Here is a 24,989-nt window from a genome sequence, read left to right on the forward strand (position 1 = left end):
GTCCACCAGGATACTACTGAATATGGATGCGTAATTCAGCTTGTGATAACGACATTAAAAAATAGTGTCTGTTCAAATCTGTTCAAGGTAACGGTGACTGTTTAAGTCACATTACTTTGTGTACAGTCAAATACTGTGAGGAACTTTCATTTGTGTGGACTTTGGCGGTCCCTGTGGACAAACGCGGTAGTGTTTCCGAGCACTATAGTTTATCACTATAAATATATCCTTCCTTCCTGGAGCTGCCTGGAGAGACGAATCTGATACAGATAAAGGGATCCGACTTCCCCGTGTTTCTTTTTGTTAAGCTTGTCCGGCCTAGCGACGGTATCTAAGGGGACTTAGCATCATAATAAGTAGAACAATAGACCGACCTTGACGCTGACAATGTGACCATTACAAAGATACCTTCATCTTATCAGGTCATTTAGAGTTTAGTTTGATTTAGTTCAGTTCTACTGTGACAACGTATCAAAATGAGTTTTGTATGTTTAAGTAAAATGTTAAAAAGCCAACGAATGTGAGACAACAATTCTGACTGAGAAATTAAAGAATAAAACAAAAACCTTTAAACTGACAAAGCCTGAAAACGACAACAACAAAATGCATAAAATGACAAGCGACAGACGCGTGTAAGAAAAGCGCTTCAGAGACGTTACAGACGTTCTCTAAAAGCTTCTTCATGACAAGCGAAAAACAACACAGATGTTTTGACAGATGTTCTGAATACATCTGAGGATGCAGCAGTTGCCTGAATGTGACAATGACCTCAATGGGAACCAGGTGGGTGGGGGTGAAGGTGCTCAAAATGGATAACTCATCGAGGGTCTCCAATTAGGACCAGCTTTCGTCCAGAGGGAGAATCCATTCATTGAAACTAATGTACTGAAGGGGCCTCTTTCCTCTCACGGAGAAGCAACAACCAAACAAAAACAAGGCCAGCTAGGATCGGTCTTAAGTTTGCTTGCATTGAGCCGCTGCGGTGAAAATCAGTTCATCCTTTAAAAAAAATAAAAAAACATGTTTGTGTGATGTTTTATTGAAGGAGGAACTGATTTTCACCTGCAACACCTGTTTCTGAGAAGCTTCTTATCCTGTCTTTGTGTACCTTCCCTTTATGTTGTTCAAAAGCACCATTATCTGCACTGTGGGACGAACAGTGTGTTGTGCAACCAGCAGTATTATAACATTCTCAAGATCCTTTATATGAAATATATCTAACATGTCATGCTTCTGTAAGGGAATCGTTTACGGGACGTAGAACATTTGCATCCCCGGTTTGAACATTTTACTCCGTGGAGCATCGTGAGCTTCAAAGAACCTCTTTGATTTTAGCCGGCCTCTTTAGCACGCTACTTATCTCTGCTCGAGGCTACGATACCCGCTACTAGCATAACACTGCGCTCACGTTGCATTGTGGGTAGTGTAGGTGCCAGAATTACACAAGGAAGAAGAATGTGTGCAGCAAAGGAGACAGCAGCTGGTCCTGTTGAGGCCATTTCTATCCATGTCTTTATACCTCGTCTTTCCTTACATCCTCCCTGACTCTTTAGGCCCATGTGTCTTTCTCAGTGTGTAATGCACATTTTCTCTCAAGCTTTCTCAGACAAAGCTCCTCCAAAGCCACAGAGGACATTATACAACATGTGTGAGCAGCACAAACAAAAGTCAATTCACCTCCATTTTCAGGAGCTGCACAAATCTCCCGACCGCAGCCCGTAAAACAGAAATGATCCACAGGAGCTAAATGAGAAAGCTTTGTTGTTGTTTTCTTTGTTACCAACTCTTTCACATATTCCTTTCCAGAGCAGTACAACTGGCATGGGTGTTTATTACACAGTAAAAAAAATAGATGTATTAAAAACAAACCTGCAAGAAACTGATTGCAGTGCTTTATGCATAACTTTGAAAAATGTGAAGAGCAGATAGCAAGACAGATAGCTCAGTCGCTCCCCTATTACCACGAGACAAGCTGTGTTTATGGGTATTATTAGTGTCGCTAGAACATACAAAAATAACTGTTGTTTTATGACTTTGGTGTTCGCGAAATAATTTACAGCTGAAATAACAGTTTTCTCTCTGACTTCAGATGGCTAGAGGATCTAAAGGTCGACTGAATAAGAAGCCGCGTGTGCGTTACCGTCTGCACACACTTTGAGATGATTGTCAGGAAGTAAAATGTTCTCTTCACTTCAAGCGCCGCGCTGTGACGACGGCGGCAGGCGGGCGCACGCCTTGATGTTGACAACTCGTAACCCAAAAGACACACCGGGGGAATGCGAGGAGAGTTTAGAGAGAGAGAGAGCGTGTGTGTGTGTGTGTGTGTGTGTGTGTGTGTTTCTACTCCTGCAAAAAAAGACACCCTGGAAGTTAATATCAGTGGAGTTCAAATTGAAGAAAATGGCAGTCCAAAGTCAAAGCAAGCGAAAGGAGCTTAACGGCGCCGACATTGTTGTCACTCATTCCCAGAATGCACTTGCATCCGCGGCTTTGAAGAGCAGCACTTCACACTCTCAGGAAACTAAAGAAATGGGGATTAGGACCCCACATCACAGAACCGGTGTGACAGGCAGGACGCTTTGAAGAAATACTTTAGGACATAGACAAGGACAACTAAAATATATATATATATATATATATATATATATATATATATATATATATATATATATATACATATTTACACGCATGTGTGTGTGTTCTGTCACTCAGATCTGCTTAAAACCAGGTTCACACTAAAAGGTAGTGTGTCTTCCTCTGGGTTCGCTCTCACTTCAAAGAACGCAGGATGCAGATTAGTCCCCCCCCCCCCCTGTAAAGATTTTACAAAAAAAATATAAAATACGATAAGATGATTTAATGCTGTTGCAAATAAGTAATGTCTCCGAGTTACAATCTGTGCACCAAAGAGAAAATGTCTGAAAAGGTTTCATTTAAATAACTGTACGAGGCCAAAAGAGGTCAAATGTATCTAAATGTATCTATTTTTACAAAAAAAGATGATAGAAAATGTCAACAAAGCAAACTTCTTTCCCAAAATAAATTGTAAATCTAGGAATCGCAGGACTCCCAGATTTATCTTGTGATCACCTGACACGGCATGACTGTATATAAAGTAGTTTAGTTGCTCCACCTGGACCAGTTCCAGCAGTAGAATACTGCGTAAGCATCAGGAACACAATAACAATAACAATGTAACATATTGGAGTGATGAGCAAAAGTTAACCGTCTGAGGCGGATTTGAGTCTGAATTGAGGTCAACGTGACACAAGAAACTGGCGTCTCTTTATCTCTCGTGTTCCTCTCTTCACCAAACTAGGTTACAGTCAAAAGAATCAGATCAGCTAAAAAAACTTTTTAAAAAAACATCTGTTTTCTTACCTAATTCCACAGAGCAGTGAACAGAGACACCGGGAAGAACTCTGGGCTCCCCTGTCACCATTTGGCTCCGGGCCCTTTATGAAATAAAGTAATTAGAGCTGTTGCTTTTAACGTCTGTTGACCCGTCTCAGAACCCACATTTCAGTCATCGGTTTCACATCAAATGCTAATATTTCTCTTCCCGGTGCAAAAGTACACGATAAAAAAAGCTTTGACTGAGAGCAGAGGAGGGGGCAAGAAACTGCTCCGACTCCTCTTGTTATCAGGCTGCGTGGTTTTGTCCTGACTCAACGGCGGACCACGTCAAAGGTTTTTTATTTAGCTGTATTACTTTTGCAGCGATGCAATTTCATGCACGGAAAAGGGTGCACGGGCGTAACCAAAGTATTGGACACATTGACCTGATGATGGACACTTGAAAGGTCGAGGGATCAAAAGTTTTTTACAATTCTGAGCACCATAGATGTGCAAGTTTCAGGGCAGTCCATCAGATGTTTATTGAAACATTTCACCCATAAACGACATCACTAACTGACAACTGACCGACATTGACATCCATATAGAGCCATGATGGCTTAAACCGTAGGAATACATTTTAAAAAGCTCAGCTAACAGACCCTCAGATAGAAATGTCAGCAAGGTCAAGGATTAACTTTTAATCCAACATGGACAAGAAGTCCTTAACGTGCTCAGAATAAAGGGACTTTGGGCACCTGCAGTTACGTGACAGTTAGACAAACTCACCTGTTGATCATGTGACGCGATTGAAAGCTGCAGAGCAGCACGTGAGTGGTGACTCTGCGGTGAGCTTGTTCCACCTGTGTGAGGAGGTGGCATGGACACCGTCTGGCCAATAAGATGATATATATATAATCTAAAACACATCTTCATGGAAAAGCACAAATATCGCAGTGCTTTAAAAACACGGGGGATGCTGAGTTTCCTGTTGCTGTGACAACGCTCCGTCGACAGTCTCCGATGCCCTTTTACTGGACTGTTGACCCCGGTTGTCTGCAGAATTACAGCCACACTCAAAACAGAATTATGGGGTGTTATGTGTTCCTGGTGGAGTCGACGAAAGGGGGCAGGCGGGTCCTCCAGTTGACCTTCAGCTTCCTGAAAACAAACTGTGTCTCAGGTGCGCGTTCCCAAACGCTGGATAACGTATCTCCACACCATCTCGAAGACGTTGAAGGTCAGCCGCAGGTTGCTGCCGTAGCGGTGGTTGCTTTAGCTAACCCGTGACACTGAAAGTCAGCGACATGTATTCTGCTCTTCGTGCTGAGATGCCCTCCAGCAAGGCGGTCGGAGCCTCCGAGGTACAAATGTGTGTATCTGTGTGACGAGATGATCTCAGAGAAGAAAAAGAAAGAAGAAAACAGCCTGGATTTCATTTAAATTACAGCGTCAACTGAGGTTGTTGAAGCGCAGCTCCTCGCTCCTCTGGCCGCGTGGTCCTTCTTCATAGCAGATAACATCGGAGACAAAGATGGCGCCGCGATTGCTTTGTTTTCTAGTGCTGATGCAGCGAGGTGCGTAATAAGTCAGGGAGAGAGGGGAGCCGGCCTGTGATTAACTCTCACCTCTGCTCCGAAGAACAGCACGAACAACTATTCCTCAGCTGACTTCTCCCGGACGGGGCTTTGAAAGAGAGCCCGTTTCTGGGAGAGGTTCCAACGTTAAACCCCCGGAAAACAAATGTCGACGCAGGAACTGAGAAAGCAATGCCGGTGTGTAAACGATGTCTTGTATTCTAACGATTAGCTCCTCGCTGAAGCCTCCGACTCCACGCGACGCTCGTGTTCTGACGTCCCGATCAATAACAATCTGCGGGAGAAAAATAAGGTGTTTGGACTTGAGGTCTGACTCATGGCAGACAATGAGCCTCTCTCTCTCTCTCTCTCTCTCTCTCTCTCTCTCAAACTGGACCCCTGACTCAGAACTAGGAGAGGCAAAAGTACTGCAGTCATGGTAGTACTCATACTTGTATACTTGTAGTGGCAGCGGCAATAGAAGTAGTACTTACAGATCGAGGGATGGCAGTATGTAGTTGTACTACTTGGCTCTAGCTGGGGATAGTCATTATAATGGTAGTAGTAGTTATTGTAGTGCTGTAGATAGAGGATTATACTCAATTAGTAGTAAGTGTAAGTCAGATAAACACAAGTTCTAAGCAAAGTACTAAGCAATAGTACTTGTATACATAGTATGCATGTGCTTCAATGGTACTGGTAGTACCTGCAGATGTTGTTGTGACCAGTTCTTAATAGTACAACACGGTAGTAGTTTATCCCACACTCGTCTGTAATAATTATATCACATGTGATTTGAGCAAACTGGCCCTTTTTAAAGTGTTATTTCCAAGAAAGTTAATACTGTAAAAAAAATAGAACAGAAGAATGTGTGAACGAAAAGAAAACATAGGCGTTGCTTTTGAATTTCACCCCCTGAAGTTATTAATGCGTCAACCGATTTATTCTTTTACATGAATCTGTGGTGTCTTCATTTCAAGAGACAAACAGGTCTAATGCAGCTTCTTTTCACATGAAAACCTGGCGCAGCTGTAATTGGACACTCTTCTCAGTTCACAGTACAGAGAAGGCTCATGTGTAGGTGTGATGTATTCTACAGTCGCACTGCGAAGAGACCCCGTGAGGGTCCATGCTGCACACCGGCCTGGAGTTTATGGAGGAGAAACTAAATAATGTAAAAGGGGAAACGGCCTGAATACTGAGACTTTTGTTTTACTCTTGTCTTTTAATCTACTTTGCACAGTCCATAACTTCAGCTCTGTGTGTGTGTGTGTGTGTGTGTGTGTGTGTGTGTGTGTGTGTGTGTGTGTGTGTGTGTGTGTGTGTGTGTGTGTGTGTGAGAATGCATATGCTGTTGTTAGTTTCGAGCAATCTCAACTGACACGCGTTGCGGTTTTGCATTGTCGGCGGGTGGCCTACCTAAGAGGACGAGGACGGCAAACCATGCGCACACTTCCTCTCTGAACAGGGCGTGTGTGTGTGTGTGTGTGTGTGTGTGTGTGTGTGTGTGTGTGTTGCTCGAGGACTCAGTGTGCTGACAGTCGTCCTGAAGAGAGATGGTTGCCATGTTGACTCACGGCAGCTCATGTCTCAGTTACTTAAATTCTTTGCCGTGTGCGTCGCTCTGAAAACGAGCTGCACGCTTTCATTGCATCAAAGGCAACACGAGGAAGGAGGAAGGGACCCCGACGTCGTACCTGAACGCCTCACAGCTGCAATCTGAGCTCCGCTCCGTAAAACTGTGTGTGTGTGTGTGTTTGAGGAGAGAAGGATGGGGTGCAGCCTTAAGGTTGTTTGGGCTTGATTGAGGCCGTAATGCACGTCTTGTTTCCTCCGCAGGGTTTGCAGGTGAAGGCCGATTATGTTCCTCTGCTACAGTCCTTGGCCACGTATGGATGGAGGCTTACCTGCGTGCTGCCCACTCCTGTAATCAAGACCAACAGGTAATGACCCTCACCTGGCCTATGAAGGGGACATGAGGTAATCTGTGACCTCCAACGACCCCTGTTGGCAACCAGGAGGAATTGCCACAGGAAGCCTCTGTGTTACTCTCTCATTGTGAACTACTAATAAGTATTCAGAACACACAGCTGATCATGTTAGTTATTAAACCAATTAGCTGCACCACTGATAACGAATGCGTCTCCTCTGACCTAAGGGGTGAGCACTCGCACGTCTGCTTTGCATTTCATATTTTTAACTAATTTAGAAGATTACGTAAAAAATACATGGAAATAGGATTTTTAAAATAATGAAAATAAAATGGAACGTACAAATGAAATAAAATAGAATGCAGCGAGAGATGTGATTACATAGTTTTAATCTACTGCTCTTGAGAATCATTTAAAAAACACACATCATGAAACAAGACTTTTGTTCTCAGTACATTTAAAAAAATTTGACATTTGGGAGTTTTTCTCAAGATGACAATAAAGTAGTTTTTTATTATTAACAGCTCGTTGTCACTGCGGTGTTTACAAAGAATACACTTTGAATAAAAATGGAAAATGTCACTAGTGACATCTTTTAGTTTTGTTGCTAGGAGGCAACTCTAAAGTTCTCCGAAAAAAAACACACACACACAAAAAGTGTTTCTTGAGAATTGTTAAGCTGAGAAAAAGATTATCATACAACTTTAAATCCAAAAGACATTATGAGCTTGTGGCAGGCACTATACCGACTATACGCTACAGTATTCCAGTGAAAACTGTAGTACGCACACAAGTTATTGTTCAAAGAAATAAGACGGCTTTTAGAAGAAATTGACCTAGATCTGTGCCAATTTAGGCTGAGCTTCATGCTCAGAAGCAGCAGCAGCAGCAGCTGTGAATGTATAAAAGCTCTGACTGTTGATGGAAAATCTCCCCTTAAATGCAACAGTTACTCCGCTAAGCCGGCGCTGACTCATCACTCGTGGCTTCTATATGAGTGCACATCCGCTTATGGTCAGAGGCCTCGCTTGTTTCTTCAGGCAAGTTGTCCTTCAACCTGCTGATGATGTACAGCACCAGCTAAATAAATAAGTGTCTGCACGGTCCAGTCTCCAAACCACTCATAGAGTACCATCACAGGGCTGCTCTTTGATGTTCCCCTCGTAGACTAATTGTCTGCAATCGTCGTAATTAGCGTTTTAATTATTGAGTAATGGACAAAAGCAATATGTGTACAGTAATGTGTTGTATTAGCAAAATATTAGCCGCTAATTGCTAGCTCAGTTAGCAGCAAACAATGAAAACTACAACATTTTACCGCTAACATGCCATAACAAAGCTAAGCTCAATTTAAGTACTTACTCTAATAGTGAGCTATAGTGAGGCGCCATTCTTAGTACGCAACCATTATTTTAAATTCAAAAGATGGGTTTGCATTTTATTTCATTCACAGTACTCACACGCACTTTGAAAGGGTAACTTAGTCACTGTAATGGTTCCAGTTTTTCCATAATGGACACGAAGTACAGTAGAAGCAGTTTGGGTGTACAGTGACGACGTCCACGGTCCTTGAATAATGGAGTTGAGCTGCATCGGCCACGTTAGTGCCATGCAGCCACTTTCAGCCCCTCCGCTGCAGCAAGGAAACAACGTCCAGCGAGGAATTATATTCAACTGGAGGAACTCCAACTCGGACTGAAACCTTGCAGAGAACGAGCACTAGAAAGGGATCCTTCGATCTACACTCTCCTATTGCACAGTACGGACAGGGGGAATGATTTTGAACATGGACGCGGGCACGTTAGCGTCACTCGAAGACGGGCTTGAAAAATGTAAAACTATTAATGAACGTAGCGGTCCTGATGAATTGTACACGCAGTGCATGCAGTGTGTGTGCTCTGCCCCCACCTCGGCCGGCCATGTTCACGGCTCTTTCCCAGCATAGCTGATTAATTACCTCTCTATTTTCATGCTTTTTTCCCCCCCCCCCCCCTCTCTCTGTGTGTGGTTGTTGTGGCATTTTGAGAGGGGGAGCTAATTAATCTGAGTCGGCCTACATACAGTACAAGACGGAGCTTGTTTCTCTCCCTGCCTTGAAAACATTGTGCGTGGCGAAACAATGGTTGATGATCTATTTCAGATTAGCAATACTCATTACACTTTGTCCTGTTGTCCCTTTTTTTTACGGAAAAATGTGCACATGCACGCTTGTTGTTTTCTGAGGGTTTCCAGACTGCACTTCATCTGGAGGGGTCGGATGATGAGTGTCAGGGATCTCAGCCGCGTCTGAAATTAATGCTAACTGGTGCTCAGCGGCTTCTCCACGCAGCATTAATTCATGTAGTTGTCTCAGAGCATGCATTCCTGTTGGCCCGCATTCAATTAATGCAGACGGTAATTACATTTTGGAGCCATTAACTACGGTAAATGTGAATTTTCTCAACGTTAACCGTGGAACAAGAGAACATACAACAAGCGAACAAACGAGGTGCAGACAAATGAGTTCATCATCGCAGGTATCTAATTTAGCTGGAGACAAATAGTGATCAACGTAGATATTATAAAGAGTCTTTTTGGAATACAATGCTGCATTTGATTGTCAGGGTGTTTTTTAATTTATTTGTCAAGTGGCCTTTAGACTATTTCCCCTTAAAGATGAAGCCGCCATCAGGTCCATTCACCCATAAATAGACACAGGTCACTGCTGTTCTTTATGGCTTTGAGTTATAATAGTGCGGCTGACGCTGACAGCCGAGGGAAGGTTCAGTATCGGCCTGTAATTTCCTAAACCATCCACTCCTCTCTGGCTTAATGGGCTGGGGGCTTTTGCTGGGAACTCCTGTTAGTCTTCCGCTTTGATTCGCCAGCAAGTCGCCCGGCATTCTTGACAGCCTCGAAAATAGCTTACGGATAAATGGTGGGAGGAAGAAGGTAATGGAAAAAAAAAGAAGAAGAAGAAGAAGTTGTGGTAGGCTTTGGGTGGTTTAGATAGTAAGCCTTCTGCATGCTGGAGGAGTCTCAAGTCCATTTGATGTTGAGAGAGGGAAGATTTGTAGCAGGCTTTTAGGGTTCTGCAGCGATCATAAACCCGACGTCTTTCTTCATGTGCGAGGTTGAGCTGCCAGCTCAACTTTAGACGGCACCTAACCTTTGTGTGTGTGTGTGTGTGTGTGTGTGTGTGTGTGTGTGTGTGTGTGTGTTATTGAACTTGTGTTCAGATAGCGCCGCCGGACAACATATCTGCTAATAATAAAATATAAATAGAAAGGAATAAAGCAAAACGCAAACAATAAAACTGTCAAAACACGAGTGTGTCACCGGGAGATAAAAGCCGAGCGGTAAAAGTAAGCAGGCGGCTCGTTGGAGACGGAATGGGATGCGAGTCGACGAAGACGAGCAGACGGACGAGTGAGAGCGAGACGAGGAAGCCCACTCAGAAAGGAATCTGCATTTTCTCGTGCAGATTATCCCTGGATTATGCTCGGGGAATTGAGGGAAAGAGAAGTAACGCATGTTCTGAGGAGTTGAAGATGACTTTAAAAAAACCTAATCTGCAACCTTGCGTGTGAAATATCGGTTCTCTTTGCGAGACTCAAATGTGGGGGGGGGGGGTGATTGATGACAGTGAAGAGATTGGGCCACAAGCCTTTATCCTTGAACTGTCAGATAAGAGCGTGAAGCATGAGCAGCGGCCAGCGATCGCTTGACTATCTTGATGGAAGGTCAGTTATCTCTTAACGCAAATGAATCATACGGATATTTATCTTCGAGTTCCGCTGCAATTTATTTATTTTTTGTCCATGAATGTTGAAAATGTGGGAAGAGTTTGCTTCGATCGCACCACTCGTTTTATGTTTAATCACTCATAAATAAATGAAAAAAAAGTGCCAAATAAACGTATTGAATTGCCAACGTTTACAGCTTCTCTCTCTCTCTCTCTCTCTCTCTAGTGATGGAAGTCTGTCCACCAAGCAGATTGTTTTCCTGCAGAGACCCATCTTGGGCCGAAAGAAGAGGGAATCCAAGGTACACAACCTCACATTCCTCCCTGTGTTCCTTGGCCTACGTGGCCGTGGGCTCCCCCGCCAGCCGTTTATAGGCACGCGCTCAGCATCTAGCCAAGGCCAACATCACCTTTAGCCACCTCCAATTCCACAGCTGTTTTTGTTCCAAGTAGCCAAACACACACACACACAGCGCCGGACATGTGCGAGGCGACTCCTCTCTGTTTGAGATATCGTGGAGCTCCTCAGCAGCAGACGAATGTGTTGTTTGGAGAAGCTGTGCAATGCTGTCTTGGCGACCCCGACTAGCGGCGATAACCTCTAAAGCTATAACCTTTTGACCTTTTGTCCGCGGTGGACTGAATCCATGTTGGCTCTTTCTGTGACCCGAATTTAAACTGCCATCACAACAACAACTTCAATAGGCCTTTAGACTCAGGGAATTGCTAGTTAACCAGATCAGTTCTCTATATCCCTGCAGAGGCTGTTCAAGTAATTGACAACATATTGCGTTACATTTTTGCCCGTTTGTTTGGTCAGACTGCAGACCTGGAGGCCACCAATAACTCCCCTCCAAGTGGCCTCAATTTCCTTCTCGGCATCAATGAGACTCATTTGAATTAGCTCGTTATCCCGGTGCAATATTAGATCGGCTGTGATCCATTCCTAATTAAGGCTGAGCGCACTGCAAAAGACAACATGCTAATGTGAACTCTGAACGTTTCAGAATTTGATCTTCAAGCCCCGAAGCAAGTCCAACAAGAACTGCATCAAAGACGCAGCGAAGAACAAGAGGAAGAAGAAGACGGAGAAGGATGCAGACGAGCCCAAGATTGTCGACGACAGAGAGAGGATCGAGAGAGAGGAGGACCAGAGGAGGGACAAGAGGGTGAACGCAACAGATGTAGAGGCAGCGAGAGAAAGTGAGACATCCAAAGAAAGGGAGGTGAGGTGTGAGGAAGATAGAATGATTGATGATGGGATTGAAATAAGCATCGAAGAGAAAGATAGGGGAGCAGAGACGAAGGACAAAGGAGCAGAGAACGGCACAGCGGGGGAGGGAGAAGACAAGATGGCGCCGGAAGGAGCGGGATCAAAGGAGAACGGAGAGCCTTTCGGGAACGTGGAGGTCCGGGAAGTGACGGAAATCGTGGCGACCGTCGAAACGCGGAGCGAGACCAAAGAAGACGGAGACGGGGGCGTGGCGGAAGTTGTGATGGAGAACGGGGTGGAGACGGACGAGGAGAACGGCGAGGGCGACGGGACCAAAGGGAAGGCTGAAGAGCCGGCGGGCGGGGAGGTGGTCGCCAAGGAGACCGCGGCACGGCCCACACCGACTATCGAAAGCCAAGAGAAGGAAGAGTAGCTGCAAGTAGTCCGAGGCGAGATCCCCCCCCCTATACCCTACCTCTCAAATCCCCCATCGTAAGAACTGGTTCACAGTTGTTGTCCCCGATCCAGATTAAAAAGGTGCTCCGATCCCCCATCGCTGCAGCGTCCTCCAAACCCGACCAACTCATAGACGATTCGCCCGCAACCCGCCGCAGTGTAGCTACAGAGAGACATCCGCCCTCATGCATAATCACACATAATGTATATATCCAAAACATTTTCAATGTGGAGACACTGGAATGAGGAATCGACGCGGGGTGGAAAGTCTAGAAGGATGACGCGATCAGAGCGGGTGTGTTTTCTCTTTAAGAGTGTGAAACGGTGTTAAAAGGCCTGGCAGCACCAGCGTTTAAGACGTTTTACTTTCAACGGAACTGCAGAAACGATTGGGTTTGATTTGTCGTGGGCAAAGTAAATCCTTCAGTGAGCCAACCTGAGTGTTAAAGAGTGTTGAACTCTGAGGTAACCGAGACTCGGAGAGCCAAAATGGTGGACATAATCGTAGCTTAGCTGTGTTGCGTAATCCACTGTGTGAATAGTCCCCCGACGCCCTGAATTACATGTTCTGGTGCGACCAGGCCTGGAAGGGAGGGAGGTTGCATGCGTCGCAATAGAATAGGAGCGGATCGGACATTCCGGTTGCAATGGGCTTAGCAGGATGGTCACAGCGGCGGCCATTTTTTTTTTTATTAGTGCCGTTGCACTTCGGTGTAAACCGACATGCGGCTCGCCACAGACTCACCGGCTTTAACGTGTAACAAAACAGGGTATCCCATCTGTCCCTTTTACACGTCTACTGCGACCGACGTGCGTGACGACCGACGACCTTTTGTGAACTCGCGGCGAACAGCTCATTGTCCGCTCTGCTCCTATTAGCATGATTCCCAATTAAATGTAATTGTGAGGGTGCATTTCCACAAACTGAGAGAACAGCAGCGACCGCGGCTCGGAGCAAGCTCTCCGGTCCTGATATTTGGACCCAGATATAGCACCTGTTACGATAGGTACTTATAGCTCGACAATTAAAGGGCCGGCGTCTGCGTGTGACCACGGACCGCGTCGCCGTTTCCTCCTGAGGGAAGTCGGGAGGAGAGCGCTGGCAGAGGTGATGGGAAAGGCGTTCGTTGCGACAGGCAATCCAAAGTAGGGTGAAGAGATAATTGTTTACGCTGAGCTCTAAGCCGTCATGTGCTTCAAAGAGAGCCGATAATCACTCTTTGGTGTGGTGTTGCTAAGCTCACCTTGCATACAGAATGTTCCATATTCAGAGAGTCAGATAAGGATGTGAAATTCAGCTGAATGTTTGCAGCCTTGGGAGTGTGTGTGGGGGGGGGGGGGGGGGGGCAGAACTCATATTCAGGAGTGAGGATCTATTTCTGCTCAAAATGTGCATTTTATTTTTTTTTAAATTACATTTCCAGTCAACGACCACGAGCAAAAAGCTCTCATCAGGGACGAGGTTGAGTGACCGGGCCTTGTTGTTGTTTACAGGGACCCCCAAAAAAAAATAACCCTGAATCTTGAGGGAGAGAAACTGAGACGCACAGAAGGAGAGCGAACGAGAAAGACCGCAGAGGATAAGGGAGTCGAATAAAAGAAATGAATCGGCTCATTTAAAAAGTAACGGCCGCTCGGCATTCCCCCGTTGAGACTTCCTTCATTATTTTACCTCCAGCTCCTTTAAGCACCTCTTTCCCGACATCATTTCTGACAATAACCCAGTCATAATGTGCTGTTTCATGGCATCGTGTAGCTTTCCATTTAAAGAAATGTGTGGGGGTGGAGTGGGGGGGGTAGGTGGTGATGTTGTTCCCGGGGTGGAGCTCTCATTAGCTCACTAATGGGTTTTGTCCGTGGGGTGTCTGTCAGGAATCATGCATTTATTATGCGGGTCTCTTATCGGGGGACAGCAAACCACCTCAACGCGTCAAGCAAATAGCCTTCAGATTTACCGCTGATGTCACGGGGGATCATGTGCACTGAGGAGGACGAGTGTGTGCTCAGAAGTTTGCAAAAAGAAATAGCACACACACACTTCATCGTACAATAGCCTATTTATTAAAATGTTAGCTTTCGGTTAATCAAGAACGTAAACTACCTGCTGTCCTGCTTCACTCAGAGTATCATTTGTCACAATTTGGATCTTTGGTTTTATGAGAATAGATGATACTTTGGTCCAGAACAACTCCTCAATTACACAGAAGTAAGATCGATTATGCTGAATGAGTGCTCTCCTTATTAATGAATCCACCCGCCGCTGAGATTTTCAATGTAAAATGGCAAGTGATTTTGTGTAGAGTAGAATATAAAAACTGTGACCAGCTTAGCCTTATTACTATACTGTAAATGCCCCACAATCTGCTTTTTAGAGGTGATTTAATTGTTGTATGTTTGTTATCGTCGAACAGGAAAGATCTGCTGCGGTCCGTGTTGGTATTTTTTAAGCTGTTTTATTATTACTGGAATTCAGACTGAGGGGAGACAAAGTATTGGTCTATATGAAGGTAATAGGATTCATTGAATTTCTTTTTTTATTATCATTATTGTGAATGTTCAGAGATTTTATTAAAGCTCGATGAGAGAGGTATTTCTGACCTCCCGAGGGCTGCTGTTGGTTTTAAACCCGGGGGTCGCCGTGTGCGTGACCCCCGCAAACATATGCTCCCCGCCCTCTCGCCCTCCACTCCAGACCCGTGGGCGTGATCGCTAATGGCAGACAAGGTCAAAGGTCATGTCTGAGCCAGAATGGATTCCCCACAGCTGCGCACGGGAGTTCCTAGGAGCACGTGAGAAATGACCAACTCTGATGATATTGAATGAAGACATGAAGTCATATTATGATATTCTCTTTGGTGTTTTGCTTTGTTGATTTTCTAAACTTCATTCTCTCGGCTGCTTTTAGCTTCCGGCTGTGTGAGCTTTAATAAGCACTTATTGTATTCAAGGAATATTTGATCGCTCCCTCTTGCATCAGAGCTGCTGGGGGAGCGAATGAGACTCAGCTGTCAGTTTCACGCGTTTGTCAGGAAGTGACGAATATGAATTATGAAAGGCAATACCAAAAGACGCCTTTTGATATAGCTGACGAGATCGCTGTGAATATTTTGACAAATGTCCCCACTGGATCCGGGTTATTACTTATTTCATCTACTGCATCTGCTTCATGAATTTGTTTCAGCATTCCTGAAACCGTGACGTTTATTCCCTCTTTGGCATCCTGTGAAAACAGACGGATCACATTCCACAATATCTAGAATATCAAACAAATCAGAGGTGACATATCTATATGTGACGTGACCACTACGTTCCGGTTAGACATCCCAAAAACAAGGATGGCCGTGACCCGTCCCACCTGAGGCCTCCCTGATAAAGGCTGATTGGTGGCGCTGCAGTCTAACCTCTGACATGAGGACACTTCAGGGACTGTGGGTAATTGTGACTTTTTTTTTTTGTGCTGGTAAAAGAAAAATGTGGAAAGGCAGGATGTCACACATCCATCAGTTAAATGATGCCGAACCCTGCTCGGGGGGAAAAAAGGAGAAGACCTTTCCACTAATGTTAGATTTAAATATGCATGTGCAGCCCTCTGCCCATTTGTGTAAAAAGATTAATTTAAAAAAAAGAAGCTAATATACAGTTTTCCTATCAGCGTAATTGTCTCTGAACCTCATTAGTGGCGCCGGTGCAATCGTTCTTGGTGACGCTGTAAAGAAAAAGAAAAACGCAAAGGTTCATTTCCTGTGTGCTACCGCGATGTGAAATGAGTAGAACCGACAGAACATGACACAATAGGATGCCGTCATTTTTATTTTGTGTTCTCCTTCTTCTGCGTTGTCACTTTAGCTTGCTCGCAGCCTCTGGAAAATGTATTCTTAGGTTTTTGGTCTCTGATGTTTTTGTATCACCTCGGCTGCCATCTTGGATGTTGAGTATCTTTGATCGTGTGCCGTTGTCACTTGCGGAGCAGTGTTTGCTATCAAGGAGGAACAAAGTAGTCTTTATCTTTTGCTATCCTGTCCACATTCCTATTGTTCATGACATCTGTACAATTTGTATATTATAAAATGATTTATATTTAATGTGTACACGTGTCGTCGCTTCTTTTTGTCCACGCAGGTGCTCGAGCAAAGCTTTCTCAGGAATTAGAGTTTAGCTCCAAATTTGACTCGTTGATACTTCTTCATTTTTTTCCAGTTTGGAAGACAATAAAATATGAATGTAGGATTCCTCCTCCTGCAGGTAAAAAGAAAGAAGGGTCCATTTAATATTTGTCATACTGTTGTTCTAATTTGTTCATAATGAGAGACAACTAATTAAAAAGAAGTATGGTGCAGTTTTATTTCTGTTTCTTAATTGATTACTTTGGGAACTATTTTGTATAAGAGGTTAATCTTTCTATATTTTTCATTGTTTTTCATTTCATCAGTAGTATAAATATCCTTGTGGTTCTCTACAAGTGTGATTTTGTACACACACTTGTGCATAAAACTAGCAAAGTAACATATGTATATTTAGATATATACTTTATTTATCCCCAGGGAAGATGTGTTAAATGTTGCATCTGCATGGACAACGGACCAAAGAGATCCACTGCTCACAATGCAGAGACCGAGATTAAAGAAGAAAAATAAATAAAACATCGAGAGAAGACGGAGCGGACTGGAGCACCGCTTGACCTGGAACCTTGAGAGCCAGCTGCCACGATGGATCGTGCTCCGGCGACCTCGGTGCCGTTAACCAGCAAAAAGAAATATCTTAGAAATGTTCTGCTGGTGTCACACGAGGACAGAACAAAAAAAAAATAGGAACAAATAGGATGAAATGGCAACTTTAGTCCACTGAACACAGTGTATTTATTTTTTTAATATCTGGTTATTACCTTCACTACTGCGGAGACCTTAGAATAGATCAACGTTATAGTTATTACGCCCTCACAGCACGACACACCGGTGATCATCAAAACAATGCCATTCTGCCCCATTCTGCGTTCACTTCTTCACGTGACAGTTCACATAAAAGCCGAGGCCGGCAGCCATGATAATAACCCCACGGTGTTTTATGAACAGGGTACATTTACAGTTGAGTCAACACAGCCGGTGTGATGTATAAGTCATGAGCTGGGAGCCCAGGGGAGCTTAAGGTCAGAGGAGGGCTTTGCCTCGGTCTCTACCAGCAGCCCCACATCCATCCTGTCCACGACAGGAGGCGCTAATTGCTCTGGAGGCAGATTGGGGCCTTTGGACGTGTGGCCCCGGGGGCTCGCTGGAGGACCCTAGATGTGGGGGGCTCGCTGGAGGACCCAGAGGCGACGCCACGCAAAAACGTGCTGAGGCTGCAGCATGTTTTTTTAAAATAATGAAGTTCCTCTTGAGAGTTGGAGAACATGTTTGTTTGTTTGTGACTGTGGCTAGAAGATGTCATCACAGCATGGGTTTAATGTGGATTCAATGCAGGTGTTGACCCTCTGCGGTTCACTGGGAGGGGGAGCTGCACGGCTGTGCCAGGTTATCATTACATAGAGTTCATTACATGAAGTCAATCGAAGATGTTTCTATTGGATGTACCCGGTCGGTAAGAGTTTTTTTCTTTTTCTTCTCCCTTTTACTGTGAGATGTCGGTTCGAGTTCCCCTCGACGCAGCACTGCCACCTAGTGGCAGCCCAAGGCCTTGTGCGCAAAATACAGACGATTTACATTTAGTGCATCATCTTTAATTTATCAAATAAAAAAAAGACAAGGTTTCTGCTTCTCCAGAGAGACAATTTGCAACTTTTCTCAAGCCCTTCGGGTTTTTATAAAAAGTTTGCATAACTAGGTTTTTTTACCTTTCATTCCCCTTAAGGGGAGCTCCAGCTCGGCCTATTTTACACATGTAAAAGGCAGGGATGTAACAACTACTAGAATATTATGTAAAAGTACAACTAACCCACTTTTAATAAAAATGTACTGTAAAAAAGAATTCAGATAAGAACCCATCCTGAAAGCAACGATATCTCACTGATGTACACCAATTATTGTTCCATCACATGTCCCGCCAACTGTATGCAACTTTAAGTAGAATAAGGTTATTGAAAATCATCTTATTTCTGTTTGACAGTATCATATATTGAGTGTGCCAGCTTGTTCCAACCATCCATTACGACTATATAGATTATATGTATACATCTCACCCCCGACTCCATGTTTTAATGTTTTTTTACTGGCTCTATTCTCGATTCCTTGTGCATTATTTCATAGATGTGTTGAAAGCAGAACCAATCGAGTGCACTTGAGCATCCGACTGCAGTGAGCGCACTTTGACCTTCCGAGATGAGGTCAGTCTGAGCGGCTTCGTGAGCGTAGCTCTGTAGCTGCGTGTTAGAGACTAGAATCACTTTGCCTCGACTTGCAAAACCATTACGGCCGTGTTTGATAACGTCCTCCGGTTCCCCCCCCCGACCCTCCACACACACTCTGTGTGAGCCGATTAATTAACACAATTACCTCTGTGTGTCTTATCAACCTTTGTCAGGCCTTTAACTGTAAATTAATTAATATCCACTCTCTTGTCATTTCTTAATTACCTAAGTTCCAGTAGGAATTCTGTGAAACGCCTGCGTCAGCATGGAGCCAAATCCAGGCCAATAGTTTTGAACCTCAAGTTTTTGGTCTTGAACAATGAAAAAGTCACCAATGTATTCGAAATAAAAATAAGTGTATGAAAAGTTTTGTTGGTTTAAATATAATTTAGATTCAGTTATTATTTTTTTTTCGAATAAAATATATTTTTTCATTTTTCAGTAGCATATTTTCTACTTTCAATCTTTTTTTCAGGTTCAGACCTTTGGCCAGTGGTGTGGGGGGCGTGGTTTCAACTACAGGGGCGTGGTATCATGACTGTCAGCTTAACGAAGAAGGCTGACCACCTGCCTCAACGTTGCCTTCAAGAAACGTGGGTTCTGCGAACATTATGACTCACTCCTTTGCATACAGCATATTCACGTGATTGGCAGTAACACGGTTATGTTCAAGCTGTTCTAGACCACACTTTGCATGAATCTTAGTCAAAGAGCAACACACTTTGCCAGGTTGTGGCGTTCAAGGATCCCGCTATAACATCTGACGTTTCGTACTTCCGCACGCCACCTTGAACGCAGCGTGATTCTGCGATGGCGGCTGCTCCACCTGGTCGGGCTGCTGGCTCCAGCGGGCAGGTAAGACGTTTAACGTGTTTTGTATAGATACTAGAAAGGTTAAAATGACGACTGTAACATAGGGACGCGTTACAAAGCATTAACTAGATTTATTGAAATGTGTTTTATGCCAAAGCGGAAATTAAGTATAGTGCTAGTTAGCGTTAACTAGCTTAAAGCTATTAGCACGTGTTCCGTGATTTGTTTTCCTCTCGGTGGCCTCAGCTGCACAGAGCCTGATACATGTGCTCACAGAGGACCTCTCAGGAAGAAAGCAGGAACAGAGATGTCTTCTGTAGAACATGGCCAGTTTTTTATTGAATATCATTGTTCATGTTCTTTAACGCATAGGTGTCGAACTCGAGGCTCGCCTCACTTTATGTGGCCAGCCACATGGTCGTTTTAAAATTATAGTCGATAAACTTTACATTGTGCAGTGACGACAGACTACATCTCCCACAATGCACGTCGTTTCCATATCGCCGTTTAACTAAAGATCCTTTGATGTGGCCCAGAGTGAAAATGAATTTGACTGATTTAAAGATAGTTTTATTAGTTCATGTTTTAAACTAATCTAATTTTCTTTATTATCATTTAGCTCTTTCCCTGGGTTTTTCCACAAGGAAAAGTTACCTTGGAAAGCGAGAGTTCCAGAGTCTAAAGACCTGTGGCACCTCGTCTACTAAAACCTGGAGGCCTTTTAGTTATGCATTCTTGTTAAACCTTCATTCAGAGACAACCCCAAGCTGAAGAGTTTGAACTCTAAACATGTCCAAGGATACGGACCATGAAGAGGTATTGCATACAGAGTTTTTAAACATGCCACTTTATTCTAGTGTTAGGCTTTTCTTCAAGCATGTAGACACCACTTAGACCACATGTTATTGTTCTTTTAGTTCTTCGGACTACTACAAATTGTCTATCCGAAGATGCAGAAGCTGACCGGAGGATGGCTTATGTACAAGGCTACAGGTGGAGAAAGCTTGCATGGATTCCGAGATGGCAGCAGAGGATTTTGAGGTAAATGTAGCTATGAAATGTGTGTGTGACGTTGCATTGTGCAAGTGCAACTTATTTTACATTTTGATTGTTGTCCAGTGAGTTGTAACACAGCATATTTGTGACTGTTTATTATCATTATCTTAGGCAGGTCAAAGTGAGCTCCAGATAGCTGTTTGGGACAGTTGCTAATATTCAAACTGTTCCATCTTCATCAGAAAGTCCTGTCTGTTTTGTGAAATTCCCACCACAGTTTCTAGAGATCCATGCTAGCATGTGTGGAGAAAGGTATTTGATATGTATGTTACTTGCAGTACTTTTTTCAATTAGTACTTATACATGTCTCCCTTGTGGTTTTTTATTTATAGGAGCAGAAGACCATGGGATGGCTGAGTCAACTGCCTGGACAATGGAGAAGAGCAGATCAAAAGGTAAATACTGTGTCTCGATACATAAACTTCTTTAGTTTTTTTATTCAACATTGTTAGTTAACATCCATTAGAAATTGAATATAACTCCATTCATTTACAGTAGTGACACATTTATGTACATTTCTTTAATGTATGTTACTTACAGTAGTTTTTCGATTACTACTTGCAGTACTTTTTTTCGATTAGTACTTATACATGTCTCCCTTGTGTTTTTTTATTTATAGGAGCAGAAGACCATGGGATGGCTGAGTCAACTGCCATGAGCCTGGACAATGGAGAAGAGCAGATCAAAAGGTAATTACTGTGTTGTGTCGATACATAAACTTCATCTGTCTCTGGGCATATGTCTCCGGGCATGTCACTGTGCATATGTCTCCGGGCATGTCACTGTGCATATGTCACTGTGCATATGTCTCCGGGCATGTCACTGCATATGTCTCCGGGCATGTCACTGTGCATATGTCACTGTGCATATGTCACTGTGCATATGTCTCCGGGCATATGTCTCTTATCTTGTTATAATTTGCATCAATGTGTTAAAGGTGCACGATACTTTTCTGTGAGCCGCTCGTCTGATGGTGAGGTCCAACACAACAGGCAGTCGGGTACACAACGAAGGTCGACGATGGAGCTGAGGATGAAAGTCAGAAGTTCTCCAGTCCTGTCTAGGCTGAAATTTAGGATGTTTCCGCTCCGGTCACTTTCTCTCTCGAACTCCACTACAACTCTACACCCCCTACGATCTGTTCCAGGATGACTCTCTCTGCCACCGCCTGCGACCCTCCTGCCGGGGGCAGCCCCAGGACCGCTGTCTCGAAGGTCTCCAAAAAATCACTGCACGTCGTCATTTTATGGAGCGCCACCCCCGTCCAGGGGGAAGGGTTTGGCGGAGCAGGGTGGAAATTATCATCGCTCTGTAGATTTTCCCTTTTACTCCTGCGGACACACCGGCAAGAACATGTCAAGACAGGTGTGAACCATTAGTCCCTGCAGTGGCTGGCCGAAAGTTGCCGGGAGTTCCATTCATCAACGCCCTCTGTGCTGCCACGGTTTAGGGTTTGCTCCCTTAGCCTTTGATTCTATCAAGAATCTGTACCGCAAGACAGTGGTTTTCAACTATGCATGGCAGGGGCGTCAAACCCTGAGGTAAAATGTCATACCCGCATACCAAAAACATTTATATTATTATGATCATTAACAGAGCCACCCCCGTCCAGGGGGAAGGGTTTGGCGGAGCAGGGTGGAAATTATCATCGCTCTGTAGATTTTCCCTTTTACTCCTGCGGACACACCGGCAAGAACATGTCAAGACAGGTGTGAACCATTAGTCCCTGCAGTGGCTGGCCGAAAGTTGCCGGGAGTTCCATTCATCAACGCCCTCTGTGCTGCCACGGTTTAGGGTTTGCTCCCTTAGCCTTTGATTCTATCAAGAATCTGTACCGCAACACAGTGGTTTTCAACTATGCATGGCAGGGGCGTCAAACCCTGAGGTAAAATGTCATACCCGCATACCATAAACATTTATATTACTATGATCATTAACAGAGCCACCCCCGTCCAGGGGGATGCGTTCGGCGGAGCCACCCCCGTCCAGGGGGAAGGGTTCTGCGGAGCCACCGCCGTCCGGGCGGGGAGCTGTTCTTGGGAAAATCCTGAGCACCAGGATAAAAAACCCAACGTAGATGAATTGTAAATGAACAGCGCTTGTTTTTAGCCGTCATAGATACCGTCACGGTAGCACATTCATCCACTGTAGGCACAACTACGGGCGCAATTTGGAGTCAAGTGTCTTGCCCAAGGACACATCGACATTGGCTACCAGAGCCGGGCAGTCTCCTATGGGAGAAGGGACGGGGAGGTGAGGGAGGAAGAGGCGTGCAACCTAGCTGAAGAATCAGTGTCCTCCAACTGTATTTTGCCATCTCCCTCTCTTTTTACCCTTCCCTCGGCTGCATCTTTCTTTTTAATTTGTCCAACTCAGTGTCTCTGTCTTGCATCCTTCTCCCAAAGATGCCAAGAGTCTTTTTCTTTAGTCTGAGACAGATGTCCTCCAGGATCTTGCGTTGATCTGTAAGCTGTTGGACCTCTGCTACAAGTAATTGGTTCTCCAGCTCCAACTGTTCGTTTTTGTTGAACTGCTCATTCAACCTATCCTCCGCAGCTCTGAGTTGTGAGTGAAAATTCTTTATGCTGGATCCCCACGACCTTTCTGTGTCGGCGAGCTGCCCCCTCAACCTTTCCTCCATAGATTTGCGATCTGAAAGCAAATCCTTCATGCGTGACTCCCAGCTCTTTTCACACTTGTCCTGCCAAGCCTTGTTGCATTGGACCATCAGGCTTTCGGAGTCAAGTTTCTCAGACGGACCTTGGATATCTTCCTCCACAGTTGTAGTTTCTAAGAGCAAATCCTCTGTGCAGCTCTTTTCTTTTAGTAAGCTCTTGCCTTCAAGGGCGTCACTCTTGCCTTCAAGGGCGTCACTCTTGCCTTCAAGGGCGTCTCTCTTGCCTTCAAGGGCGTCTCTCTTGCCTTCAAGGGCGTCACTCTTGCCTTCAAGGGCGTCACTCTTGCCTTCAAGGGCGTCTCTCTTGCCTTCAAGGGCGTCTCTCATGTCCTGCCAGACCTTCTTCCTCTGACTGAACACCAGGGGGCCAAGTGTCTCACTGTGGATATCTTCCTCCACAGTTGTGTTTTCTAAGAGCAAATCCTCTGTGCAGCTCTTTAGTTTTGGTAAGCTCTTGCCTTCAAGGGCGTCACTCTTGCCTTCAAGGGCGTCACTCTTGCCTTCAAGGGCGTCTCTCATGTCCTGCCAGACCTTCTTCCTCTGACTGAACACCAGGGGGCCAAGTGTCTCACTCAGACTGTGGATCTTTCCCTCCAGAGCTGTGCGTTCTGAGAGCAGAGTATTTATGATGGACTGCGAGCTCTTTTCTTTCTGCTCAAGAGCGTCATATTTGTCCTGCAAGACCTTGTTGTTCCGACTGAACACCAGGGGGTCAAGTGTCTCACTCAGACTGCGGATCTTTCCCTCCAGATCCTTTATGATGGACTGCAAGCTCTTTTCTTTCTGGACGCTCTTCTGCTCAAGAGCGACATATTTGTCCAGCTGGCTTTTCTCACTGAGACTAATGTGTGTGCTGTTGATCTGCAGGAGCGTCTTTGTCAGAGACCTGATTGTATCTTTAGCACAAAAAAGACTCCATTCTAGTTGTTCTACATATGGGGTGTTCTGAGATTGGTCCTGAAGTCGACCAGCCCTGTTTCTCTGGCTATTATCTCTATCTGTAGACATGACCCTAGCAGATTGGAGAGTTGCGGCGAATACTTTGGCTGCGTCACTTGAAAAATATTCGCGGTCTATTAAAGACTTGGGCTTTCCTCTCTTGAAGATATTAGTGGTCCAGTAAAATAGGTGTTGGTCACTGTAGGGAATCAAACACTGAAAAAAAAAAGTGTTGAGAATGAAGAATTTTCTCTTGTACACAGTAGACTATAAGTGTGCACATCAAAGCCACTGATGATGTCACAAAGTCAAGTGGCTTTGATTGGAATGCCACAGAATTCCATCACTGACAAGCCCAACCCTAAGGGGGTTTCCCAAGGCTGTTCCCTAAGGGGGTTTCCAGCCCCACAGAACCAACAATGACCTCACACCAGATGCCCCGCCCCCCCACTTATTATTTAAATGAATACTGTCAATCACAAGGTAGCCCCGCCCCCCCACTTATTATTTAAATGAATACTGTCAATCACAAGGTAGCCCCGCCCTAAAGCATATACATTCAAATTATGAAAAAGGTGTACTATATTTAAATATAATTACAATTATTATATATACACTATTATTATTATAAATTATTATTAATCATAATAATTATAATTTATATATATATATAATTATATATAATATTATTAATTATATATTGTGTTCATTGCCTATATGGCATTGTCTCCTTTGCCTCATGTATTTTCTGAAATGTTTACTTGTATTGACGTTATGTTTTTATCTTGCTTCTATGTAGAGCACCTTGTAAACTCTGGTTTTAAAGGTGCTATATAAATACATGTATTATTACTATTATTATTACAATTATGACTAATACATTAACATTATTAAAATGTTTACAGATATTTGAATAGTATTACAATT

The 24,989-nt window shown here is 44.2% G+C and overlaps 1 protein-coding gene and 1 long non-coding RNA gene across 2 annotated transcripts in view; both read left to right on the forward strand.

Moving 5' to 3' along the window:
* The window catches only part of LOC117728008 (raftlin-like), a 77,421-nt gene extending 61,096 nt beyond the window's left edge, over positions 1-16,325 (forward strand). Inside the window, exons 8-10 of the mRNA XM_034528642.1 lie at positions 6,753-6,856; positions 10,795-10,870; positions 11,576-16,325. Coding sequence (XP_034384533.1) covers positions 6,753-6,856; positions 10,795-10,870; positions 11,576-12,214 — 819 coding nt within the window. The 3' untranslated portion in view covers positions 12,215-16,325. The remainder of the gene's footprint in view (positions 1-6,752; positions 6,857-10,794; positions 10,871-11,575) is intronic.
* Positions 16,326-19,106: 2,781 nt separating this feature from the next.
* LOC117728146 lies at positions 19,107-21,995 on the forward strand. Its single transcript, XR_004609093.1, has 6 exons — positions 19,107-19,432; positions 20,010-20,206; positions 20,308-20,431; positions 20,779-20,841; positions 21,066-21,135; positions 21,384-21,995. It is a non-coding gene; the product is annotated as an uncharacterized LOC117728146 (long non-coding RNA).
* Positions 21,996-24,989: the final 2,994 nt, after the last annotated feature.

Source organism: Cyclopterus lumpus, chromosome 25 (assembly GCF_009769545.1).
Source record: "Cyclopterus lumpus isolate fCycLum1 chromosome 25, fCycLum1.pri, whole genome shotgun sequence".
In the NCBI taxonomy this organism is placed as follows: domain Eukaryota; kingdom Metazoa; phylum Chordata; class Actinopteri; order Perciformes; family Cyclopteridae; genus Cyclopterus; species Cyclopterus lumpus.